Source organism: Pseudorca crassidens, chromosome 2 (genome assembly GCF_039906515.1).
Source record: "Pseudorca crassidens isolate mPseCra1 chromosome 2, mPseCra1.hap1, whole genome shotgun sequence".
Taxonomy (NCBI): Eukaryota; Metazoa; Chordata; class Mammalia; order Artiodactyla; family Delphinidae; genus Pseudorca; species Pseudorca crassidens.
The window spans coordinates 34,330,820-34,342,867 of NC_090297.1; the positions used below are offsets into that span (position 1 = coordinate 34,330,820).

The 12,048-nt window shown below is 46.5% G+C and overlaps 1 protein-coding gene across 2 annotated transcripts in view; it reads left to right on the forward strand.

Moving 5' to 3' along the window:
- Nucleotides 1-452: 452 nt before the first annotated feature.
- The window catches only part of RIMKLA (ribosomal modification protein rimK like family member A), a 36,401-nt gene continuing 24,805 nt past the window's right edge, over nt 453-12,048 (forward strand). For both annotated transcript variants that reach the window (XR_010940770.1, XM_067725734.1), the window contains exon 1: nt 453-690. Coding sequence is in view for 1 of the 2 variants with exons in the window: in XM_067725734.1 (XP_067581835.1) it covers nt 528-690 (163 nt within the window). In the remaining variant the exon portion in view is untranslated. The remainder of the gene's footprint in view (nt 691-12,048) is intronic.

Sequence of the window (12,048 nt, forward strand, 5' to 3'; positions counted from 1 at the left end):
GCTCGGGACGGCCTTTGGGAAGCATCCCACTGCCCGCTGCGGACCACTATTCCATCAGCCCGGACACCCTCTCGGCTTCACTGGGTCGCCGCCCTAGCCCCTCCCGCTCCGGCCGCCCCACTCCGGCCGGCAGCGCCACGCCCGCCGGGGTCCAGCGCGGGACAGGGATGCCCTCCCTCAGCCTCCCCGCCGCACTCCTCGCTCGGGGCTTCCCGGGGCCGCTAACCCCACCCGGATCTCTTCTCCCGGCCGCAGCAAGCTTGGGCCCCGCCGCGGCCGCCTCTGCAGCTGGCCCCGCGGCCGGCCCGCGCCCGCCGCCGCGCGCTGATTGGCTGGCCGGGATCGGCGGCGGCGCTGAGTGGCCGGGCAGATTCGCTGGGTCAGGGCTGCAGAGGCTCCTGGCGCACCGGCGGGAGCGGAGCCGCGGCGCGCGCTCGCCCGGGACGCCGGCCGCCCGCCACCCAGAGCGAGCGGCCCGGGTCGCCGAGGGGGCCCGCTCCCCGCCGGGCGCCGCCGCCCTGGCCGCCATGTGCTCCCAGCTCTGGTTCCTGACTGACCGGCGCATCCGCGAGGACTACCCTCAGGTGCAGATCTTGCGCGCCCTGAGGCAGCGCTGCTCCGAGCAGGACGTGCGCTTCCGGGCGGTGCTCATGGACCAGATCGCCGTCACCATCGTCGGCGGCAACCTCGGTGAGCTAGGCGGGCCCGGGAGGGCAGGGAGGCGCTCCGGGATCTCCGAGAGCCAGCGGGTGGGCGCGCGCACCGGGCCCCCCCAGGCCAAATCTCCTTCCGGGCCTCCAAACCTGCCGCTCTCCCCTGAGAGACCTCTTTGGGTTAGAGAAAGCCCCTAACCTTGAGAGCTTCTTTCACCACCAGCATCTGCCCTGAGGCCAAGATTTGAGAACAGGATTTAATTCACTTAGGAGACTTAGTTTGGAAGGAACTCAAATTCACCTGAAGCCTCCTGGAGGTCCGAAGAAAATCAAGCTAACCCCAAATTAGACAATTGTGCTCTCATTGATACGCTGTCAGTTTAGATTTATAGAAGCCCGCACTAAATTTACAAAATTGCCATTAGGATGAATGTTTTTAAAAGTTTTCCAAGAGTGTCTAAGCATCATTAATGCGCTACATAGAATATTATTCCCAAGCTAGGAACCTGCAGATGGGGAGAAATCTGAGAAAGATTGGAGTCACCTCTTGAGGGTAAGGTGGGAGAGAAGACCTTTGATGGGTTTTCTTTAAACTCATCCTCCTCCCTGAAAGTACTGAATTCCGATTCCAGAAAAGCCAAGATTTCAGGTACAGACCATTCTGGCCTCACCGATTTCTCTACTGCTGTGTCCAAGAGATTTTTGGGGGTAAGACATGGTTATCATCTGTGACCATGACCTCAAGAGGTTACGTATGTTTTTAGATATTCTTAATTATCCCAACACAGACAGTCTCTGACTTAGGAATCCTGGCTTAGGAACCTCCCCCTGGCCTGCAGTTTTGAGTCTCTCCAGCCTCCAGTCTGGAGGTATCCAGTCACTTCAGGGGGTCCAGGACTCAAGGGGCGTTGGGCCCAGTGAGAGTGCTTCTTGGAATACCATTCATATTATTTCAATCATGCCTGGTTAAATTAACTCACAATTTGTTACTTTTCTTTGGCAGGGGAAAGGGGTTCCAAATTCTGAACAGGCTCCTTAGAAATGAGATTTTGAATATGACCTGTTTCTAAGTAGAACATATCTGTCCCGGATGTTTCATCTATAAATTTATCTAAACCCTTCATAAGTAATATCAGATTGTATAGTCTGTTGGAGAAATATACTACAGACATCAGGTATCATACATTTTAGTCTAAAACAATGGCTGTCAGCCATAAAGGGCACCATCTCTCTAGTCTTGATTTGCTAAAACTCTCAGTTAGTTAATATAGAACTAATTCTTGGACAGAGAATCAGTAGAATTGGATTCTTATTACAACTTTGCTGCTAATGAGTATCTTGGCTTTGCCTTGGCCAAGTCACTTTATGTCTTTGAATCTCAGGTTTCTCATTGATAAAACTAAGGGTTAGGGTTCCTCCAGCTCTAAAATTCTGCATCAGTACCATACTTAAATGGAATAATCTGTTATATTTTACTGATCTAAATCTAGCATACACATCTTTCCACACCAAGAGTTTGCTCTTTATTTATTTGTTTTACAGCCTATAAACATGCCTTTATTGAGGTACAGGCACATCATTCCACATCATGTTCCTTTTTGTAGACCCATCATGCATTCTGTGAAGGAGAAGAGGAATGCTGTTTGTTTTGTATCTAAAACCCCATGTTAAAGAATCAGTCATAGGAAAAGAAAAAATTAAATTCTAATGCTGCAGGAAACATTTCACCCCTTTCGTTTAGTGTCTTAAAATTTTTCTGGAATTCATGTGTGAATGTATCTCATTCTATTCAGAAACAAGGAGTTACTTCTTTTTAAACTACATAGTTATTTACCTAGTCGATGGAGAAACTGAAGACAGGGATTTTTGGAAGCAGTTTTCATTTTTTTGCTAATTCAGAGATTGCCCCACACAAATCACAACACATAAAACAAACCTATTAGATCACTGTTTCTGCTGTCCAAAGCAGTCAAAAGATTTATTTGGTGCATGACGGGATTAATTAAACACAAGGAAGTGAATTCCATGAGAAGACTGAGCTCGTTTGCTTTGTTCAGGGCTGTAACAGTGTCTAAATAGTGCCTCACACCTTAATAGGCACTGAAGAAATATTTTTGAATGAATAAAGATATGCAGTCTACTTCCCAGTTTCTTCTAGAGTCAACTGTAGAAAACTGTTGGTAATTTGCTGAGCCAAAGTATTCCTCCGAAATAAACTCTAGAACTTACTAGCTTCGAAATAGAGAAAGAGTTACAATGATATCGATGCTATTTCCCATTTGAGAATTATTGTGAGAGCTGGGAAGGAGTTTGGGATCACCCATTCTGACCTCTTCATTTTACAAATGAAAAACCTGGTGCTCAAAAAAACGAAGTGACTTGCTCAGTGCCATCCAGCTAGTTGGCAGCAAACTGAAGTTTAAAAACCTGGTCTCCTAATTCCCAGCCAGTGATAATGGAATAAGTATGCCTTAGGACATCAGATGTGGAACTGAACTGAATTATATTAAATTGAGGCTAGACAGTGACGTTGCAAAGTAATGTGATAGTTTAGGAAGTTAAGGTACCACCTTTACTCAGGCTCCTTTCTGTTCTTTCTTGAGATTCGTGTGGGAGTAGATGAAGGGGTCAGTTTGGGACAGGTATGGGCGGTGACTCTACCAGTTTCTTAAATTCATTGCCAGTCTTCCCTCCATGGAGGCTAGTGGGAACTCAAATACAGAGATGAGAATTTCAGGTTATATCTGAAATAGATTCAGACAAGAGGTTAAAAGTTGGGGATTTAAAGATTGCAGTTATTTTAAACTAGATAATACAAGTAAGCTGAAGAAGCTGTGCAAATGTAAGGTTTTATGGTTATTCTTTTTAACCCAGTGGTCTGCCCTACCCAGCATAGATTTGGGTGGGGGAGACTACTGGGAAGAGTGAATGACCTTCAGATGACTGAAGCAATCCTGCAGAAAACACTTTCCCTTCACCTTCCTGCTGGATGTAGCATTATGAGAATCCTATCCATTGCCATTTCCTCCTTAGAAACCACAAGTTCTTCATTCATTCAACACATATTTGTTAATTTTTCTCAATCCTGAGGATAAGGTGGTGGTGAACGCGGCACCAAAATGCACATAGTAATATTCAAAGCAAAATTCGTGGAGTGTTTATCATGTGCCAGGCGTAGGTCTAGGTTTTTTTTACACGTTAATCTGATAAACGTCAGTCAGGGTGTCTGGGCACATAGTGCTGGCTGGCAGTTGGGACAAACACTCAGTGATTCTGGGCTCAGCACTTTCTGTTTCCTCTCTTCCACTCCACCCTATGCTTCAGCCTATACTGACCTCTCTGCCCCTTGCACTGAAATTGCCTCTGCCTGAGATGCCTGTCTGGTCCAGCTCCCTCCCCCATGGGGAACTTGTATTCACCCTGCATATCCAGCTCAAGTCACTCTTCTCTATACAGTCTGTCTTGACTCCTTACCCAGCCCCCAGGAATCTCTCTCTGCTATCTGCTGCCGAACAACATTGTGCAGACCTTCAAAGGTAGCATTCATCATGTTTTACTGTAATTTATCTATTTACAAAGTTTATCTTGGGCTTCCCTGGTGGCGCAGTGGTTGAGAGTCCGCCTGCCGATGCAGGGGACACGGGTTCGTGCCCCGGTCCAGGAAGATCCTACATGCTGCGGAGCGCCTGGGCCCGTGAGCCATGGCCACTGAGCCTGTGCATCCGGAGCCTGTGCTCCACAACGGGAGAGGCCACAACAGTGAGAGGCCCGTGTACCACAAAAAAAAAAAAAAAAGTTTATCTTCTCTCACCCCCTAAATGACTGGCTATTCCTCAAATATATGCTCTGGAACAGGTACATAGTAGGCCTTCAGTTGATGTTTGTTGGATGACTGAGTGAAGTGCCTTAAAGGCTAATTCAAGTATGTGAGATGTACTGTAATTAGCTGCTGTGTCTGGGAGATCATGATTGGACGCATAACTGTTTTTGTGACGGGCACATTTACTTATTTGAGGGCAGAGTCACTGGTGCAAATCAAGTTTTTTGACCACCCAAAGGTCTTTACAATTAGCTATCTCAAGAAAAAAGTATAGTCCCAAACTCAGGGACAGATAAGACAGAAGAAATGAACCTGCCCTGGAAATGAGGATGTGTTACAGTTCGGCTTCTAGGAGCAGGGTGATTCAGCATTCTTCCCTTACTTTCAGAGCTAAAACCTTGGTGGCCATATGGCAGTTTCTAGGTCAGGTTCTTTATGTTAAGGTGTTCTGGACTACTTTCACTTTGTTCTTTGTAGTGACCAGGTGAGTAATATTTAAAAAGTTTGGGTAGGGGGAAATCCTAAGTAAACTTGAATGAGGAAATGGTCTTATCGCAGCCTTCCAAAAGACAACAGGGGCCTCACAGAGAAAGGATGGACTCCCATTACTGTGCAAGAAGACACTAGCAGAAAAGGGTACCATGCTCACCTTTGTGCACAAAGGTTGATCTTTAACCTCAGTCCCTGCTAAAGGCCTGTGCCTGACAGCCTGTAATCCAAAGAAACCACCATCCAGCACTAGTGGAAAGGTCAGTAGGTGGAAGCACCAACCATGTAATGTTTCCAAACATGTGAGTGCTGAATGGATACGCTTTACCCCATGGGTCCACATTTATAACTGTGGGCTGACCTCAAGGGCTGAGGATGGGTTGAAGTGTTGATGTTTCTAACAGCTGTTTTTAGGGACAGCTCATGAACTGTGTTGGAAAACGTTCTAGAACCAATAGATTGGGATCCTTAGTGGATCTCAAAGCCCTGCTTTATAGGTTTCTGAACCACCTGTTGTTGCTACCATACACCTCCACCAAATTTGTTAGGCTTGCCTGGTGGAAGGGACACAGCCATCATCAGAGAGGTCCACGTCATCTCCATCCATTCATACCTCCTTGTCATCCCCCTTATTAGCAGAGAGTCCATGGACATCCAGGTACATCACTGCTAGCCTCACATCACTCCACCCACTCCTCCAGTAGGTAGGTGGGTCACCTTACCCACTTCCTGGAGAGACTTCACCTTATTAGGGCTTTATATTATTTTAATACAAAACTCCAACAAGATCTGAAATTCTCAATCTAGTTCTACTTGTTCCTTCACTATTAAAAAGTAATTCAAGGGGCTTCCCTGGTGGCGCAGTTATCGAGAATCTGCCTGCCAGTGCAGGGGACACGGGTTCGAGCCCTGGTCTGGGAAGATCCCACATGCCGCGGAGCAACGAGGCCCGTGCGCCACAACTACTGAGCCTGCGCGTCTGGAGCTTGGGCTCCGCAACAAGAGAGGCCGAGATAGTGAGAGGCCCCGCGCACCGCGATGAAGAGTGGCCCCCGCTTGCCGCAACTAGAGAAAGCCCTCGCACAGAAACAAAGACCCAACACAGCCAAAAATAAATAAATAAATATTGAAAAAAAAAAAGTAATTCAAGACTCCTGCTATGAGGAAGTGATACATTTAAGTTACTTTGCATTGCGGAATGAACGGGAATAATGGTTCTTCATTCCTCATTCCTGTAACTCTGTTATTAATACTTAAATATCTTTTATGTGTTAGTTAATCTTCACAACAATCCTATTCATTCCTTTACTTCATTCCACAAATATCAATTGGGTGCCCACTCTGTGCCAGGCCAGGCACTGTGCTAGGTGCTGGAGATATAACAGAGAGTAAGAACAGACACAGTCTCCCTCATTATAATGATTTCATTCATTCATTTGCTCAACAATATCTGTTGACTGCCTACTATGTGAGGGGTGTTGATCTAGGCACCAGAACAAAACAGGCAGAAATCCCTGCCTCTGAAGGAGATTACCTTCTAGATGGGGAGATAGAATACAAACAGGTTAAAACACAGTAGTATTTGGTGAAAAGAGCTAAGGAGGAAAAAAGTAAGGAAGGGAAAAGGAGGAAAAAGTAGCACATTTCTGGGGGCAGAGAAAGGGATTGTAATTTTAGATAGGGTGGCTGGAGTGGTCCTCACCCAGAACATGATGTTTAAGTAAAGACCTGAAGGAGATGAGGATGCAAGCTGTTTGGATATCTGGGAGTAGAGTGGTTCAGGCAAGAGGGAACAACAAGGAAACCAGTGTGGCCAAAGCAGAGAGTTAATGAGCATTAGGAGAGGTGGTCAGAGAGGTGGGGTGGGGGGAGCCAATGTATAGGGCCTTGTGGGTCATGGGGGGAGCCAATGTATAGGGCCTTGTGGGTCATGGAAGGACATTGTATTTTACTCTGGAATGAGCTGGGAATCTACTGAAGAGTTTTGAACAGAGGGGTGACATGACCTGCCCTATGTTCACAGGGTCACACTGGCCACAGTGTTGAGAATAGACTGATGACAGCAAGGGCAGAAGCAGAGAGATGGCTTAGGAGTTTCTTGCTGCAGTTCAGGTAACAGATGATGGATGATGGTTGTTGGACTAGAATGATTTCAGGGGAGGAGGTGAAAAGTGACTGGATTTTTGGATATATTTTGAAGACAGAGTTGTCAGAATGTGCCTACTGGATCAGCCATTGGATGTGTAGACATTGGACTGATCAAGGAGGACTCCAAAGTTTGTCCTGAGCAGCTGCAAGAATAAAGTTTGCCATTTACTCATATGGAAAGTGTGTGAGAGGAGTAGGTTTGGTCAGGTGATGAGGATCAGGTCTCAGTCTAAGGTACCCATTAAACATCCAAATGGAAATGGCAAGTAGGCAGTTGATCATATCCACTTGGGATTCAGGGGAAAGCCCTGGCCTGAAGCTATCAAAAGTAGGAGCATCTCCATACACCTATCGTGGGAGTGACTGTCGACAGAAAAGAGGTCCAAGGACTGAGCTCTGGGGCACTCCACTGTTTAGTGCTTGGGAAGAGGGGGAGGAACCAGCAAAGAATTCTAAGTGAAAGAAATAAACCCTGGAGAGTGTGGCGTCCTGGAAGCCGAGTGGAGAATGTGTTTAAAGAAGGAAGACATGATGAGACTGTTTCAGCTATTGCTGGTAAATCAAGTTAAGATGAGGACTGAGAACTGAACATTGGATGTAGAATGTGGACTTAGCATTAGTGACTCTGATAAGAGCAGTTTCAATGAAGTAATGGAAAACAGGGAATATACACACTGCCTTAAGAGTTTTGTTATAAAGAGAAAGTGAAAAATGGGTTGATAACTTGCTACGGACTGAATTGTATTCTCCCAAAATTCATACGTTGAAGCCCTAACCCCCAATGTGATGGTATTTGGAGGTGGGGCCTTTGGAAGGTCATTAGGTTTAGATGAGGTCATGAGAGTGGTACCCTCATGAATGGTATTAGTGCCTTTATAAGAAGAGATGAGAGAACTTGACACCTCTCTCTCCCTCTCTCCCTCTCTCCCTCTCTCCCTCTCTCCCTCTCTCCCTCTCTCCCTCTCTCCCTCTCTCCCTCTCTCCCTCTCTCCCTCTCTCCCTCTCCCCCTCTCCCTCTCCCTTTCCCTCTCCCTCCCTCCCTCCCTCTCCTTGCCATGTGAGGATATAGCAAGAAGGCTGCTGTCTGCAAGCCAGGAACAGAACCCAATAATGCTGGCACCCCGATATCAGACTTCTAGTCCCCATAACTGTGAGAAATAAATGTCTGTTGTTTAAGCCACCAAACCTATAGTATTTTGTAATAGCAGCCTGAGCTAAGATATTGCTCAAAGATGGATTTGAGAGGATTTTCTTAAAGAAGGGAGAAATAACAGAATATTGCATGCTGGTGTGAATGATCCAATAGAGAGAGAAATTGGTGATGTAGGAGAGAGAGGTGACTTGCTGGAGCAGTGCCTTACGTGACTGAGAGGGATTGGGATCTAGTGCCTATTTCGAGGAGTTGACCTAAGCCAGGAACAAGGACACTTCAGCCATTATAATAGAGAAGGTCACCTATTGGCACAGGTGCAGGTGGGTAGATGTGATAGTGGGAAGTTATAGAGAAGTTCTTTTCTGATTGCTTCAGTTTTTCTCCCTGAAATAGGAAGAGTGAGAATGAGGAGGAGTGAGGAAGAAGTGAAGATCTGAAGCAAGAAAAGAAAGTGTGCAATAGATGTCCGGTGTTGAGGGAGAGTGAATGGACTAGGGAAACAGTGCTTAGCAGGCAGCAACAAGGATGCCCTTGAGATCAGTCAGCAGGTTTGTGTATTTTTTCTTCAGACATGCTCCATTGCACAGGAGGGCACATGAGGTAGGCAGAGTTGGATCAGTCCAACTGGGGTTGTGGTTTAGCCAAGCAAGAAATGGGTGCAAGGATTTGTGGATATATGTTGTGGTGCTTGACTATGGAAATGAAATAGGGTATGAAGGGGGCGAGGGACAGTGAAAAGATGGGGGAGCCATGCATGGTAGTTCCAGGTGGTATCAAAGTGTGGCTGGAGTTGGGGTACTATAGAGTGAGCTGGAAAGATAGGAGACGGTGTTTGGAGATGGGAGTTATGATCACTGCATAAAGTCTAGAATGTAACTGGTACTGGTGGCTGGGGTGGGATGGTGGACAAGATCCTTGGAGGAAAGGAGGTCAAGAAACAGAGAGGCCTGGGAATTGGAAGAATTCTTCATGGGGATATTGAAATCACCAATATCTGTGACAGCACAGGAGAGTCAGTGAGTCTGGAGCTAGAGCTTCAAGGACAGGGAAGTGACTGGGGTCTTTAGATGACCTGCACAAGTGGGGAGATGTGTGGTGTTGTCAGATGAGAGGCAAGTTGGGTGTTTTAGGAGGAGAGAAGGATGCTGGTCAAGCTGCGATGAGAGTAGGAAGGAGCACGTCTCTCCTACCTCTAGGCCCAGTAACCCCAGGTGAGAGGGAGAGAAAACCCGCCACAGCTTGGGAGGGCTGGTGGGGAAGCAGAGTCAGGGTTCAGTTAGACTCAGAAAAAGAAGGGGAAGGGAACAGTTGCTGAAAAGTTCAAGGACAGGAGATTTGCTGCCCATTGAGTCCCATTGATTGAGTCCCCGAGGGCACCGGGGAGATGGGCAGGAGTGGAAGGTGGGAGTAGAAAAGGCAGTGTCAGGGACTTCCCTGGTGGTCCAGTAGTTAAGAATCTGCCTTCCAATGCAGGGGACGTAGGTTCAATCCTTGGTCAGGGAACTAAGATCCCACATGCCTTGGGGCAACTAAGCCCGTGCACTGCAATGAAGTGAAGATCTAGAGCAGCCAAAATGTTAAAAAAAAAAAAAAGAAAGAAAGAAAGAAAGAAAGAAAAGGCAATGTCAGAGCCAGGTGGGGTTCAGAGTCCAGGGAAGTGACACGGCCTTGGAGACTGGAATCTTGAGAGCCTGATAGGAAAGGAGAAAAGGGCCTGATGAGATTTGTCTTCGTGGCTGCGAGGAAGCATTGTGTTGGTGAGGTGTGGGAGAGAGGAAGGTTTTCAAGTTCTTCCATTTTACAGAAGAGGAAACTGAGACCCAGGGACATTTTCTGTGTCTTGCCAAGCTGTTAAATGATGGCACAGAACTAAATCAAGTCTCTGACTTGGAGGCCAGGACTTTATCTACTTTGCCATAATTGCCTTTCATCTCATGTGCCCTCAACTTCTTGAAAGGCCTTTGCAAATACGTTTGCCCTGAGCTGTCGCAGAACTCAGTGCTTATGTGTTGCCATGCCTTTACCATCGACTTGTTTCTGAAGGGTAGACATTATGCATTTATTAGTTTTACACATTTCTTCTGTGCCCAGAAGCTCTACGAGTCAACATCTCCTTTCTGAAACTTTCCTTGATTCTCAGAAATAATCACCTAACTGTTCCCTCCTCCTTCGCTGTCACTGTACCCTGATACATATGCCTGCTAGAGCAGTTCTCAGGTTGCATTAGAGCCTCCCCACCCCCTGCCCAAACCAGACTGATAACTCTTCTTAATACCCAGGTGCTCTGCATAGAGCATCAGTGACATTAGTTATAGTTGTCTGTTTTCTTTCTTCTTAAATTCCAGGGATATTGTTTGTTACACTCACACCTCAACCCCTATGCCCAGCCTTTTAGACAGTGCCTGTCAGAGGCCCTCCCATGTCCCTTTTGCTCTTACCATTTGATGGCATTGTGTCTGTCCTCCCCTCTTGCCCTACACTGCCGCCGCCACCGGTCTAACCATCAGCACCTGAATCTCTGCCTGAGGGCTTTCTCTGGTCACAGAAACTCACTTTGCCCACACATGCATGGCAAGCCGGAAGGACCAGGGAATTAATACCACACCTCTCGATCAGCTCTCAACCAAAGACAGGGTTGGTATATAAATATTATAAATTGCTAGCTTCCTCGCCCCTTGGGTGGGGTAACCAAGGAGTGTGCACTAAACCGTTTCTTATTGTCGCCCGGCAAGATTAAGCCCTGGGTGCCAAGGTGATCACTCACTTCATAACACACCTTTTATTTGCAGCATTGCCTTCTCTACTTCCCCCTCCAGTGTTTCCTGAAATTGCCGTGATAATAGACCTCTTGCACTTCAGTCCTTATCTCCAGCAGTCCTTCTGGGGAAACCCAAACCAACACTGGGCTTGGCCCAAAGTAGGTGCTCAATAAATCTTCACTGAATGAATGCATGAAACAATAAATATGTGTTGAGTGACTGAATGAATTAAAATTATGTTGATATATTTCTCTGTAAGGAGACGATAAGCTCCTGGTATGCAGAGATCACCTGGCTCATCTTCGTATTCCTGCTTCAGAGTATGTCTGATTCATCTCAACAGTTCAGTGAAGGTTGAATTGAATTAAATGACCTCAAATTAGCAGTTGGTGGAAAGAGAAGGTGGCCACATCATGACTGTGGGTCTTAATGAGGTAGAGGTGAGATGTCTCTGGGCATTGTAACAAAGACCTTTAAAAGGGAAAGAGGAGTGGCATAGCATCTACTCGGTAACAATAAAAGTAACTTCCTTATGAGAAAATGCTGTGGGATAGGGTAGAAAGAGACCAGAGAAAAACTGGAGAGTGATTGAGCTGAGCCAGATCATGTTTGGGATGACACACCTCCCTCCTAACACAACACAGTCATGTGCAGCACTTAATGGATTATTATCCGCTTATGTTATCTATAGTGTTGATTCATTTTTAACAACTCTCAGAGCTTCACTACCAGCCATGGTTACATGATCCTACCCAAATGTAATGGTCCTAAAAGCTGCTGTAAGTGAGGTCCTTGCTTGCTCTCCTGCTACAGTGTCCTGCTATTTTCTTATTTCTGCCACTTGCTTTGTACATGAAGGGTTTTTGTGTTTTTTTTTCCTAGCGTACAAGAAGCTTGCTTTTTAGTTGTGAAGCCAGGGATGCATATGTGTGTACATGAATGAGTATTGTGTGCCCACTGGTCTGGACCCACTGTGCATCAGTTCTGTGTAAACGCAAAGACTTTGACAGTCAGATCTAGTGCAGG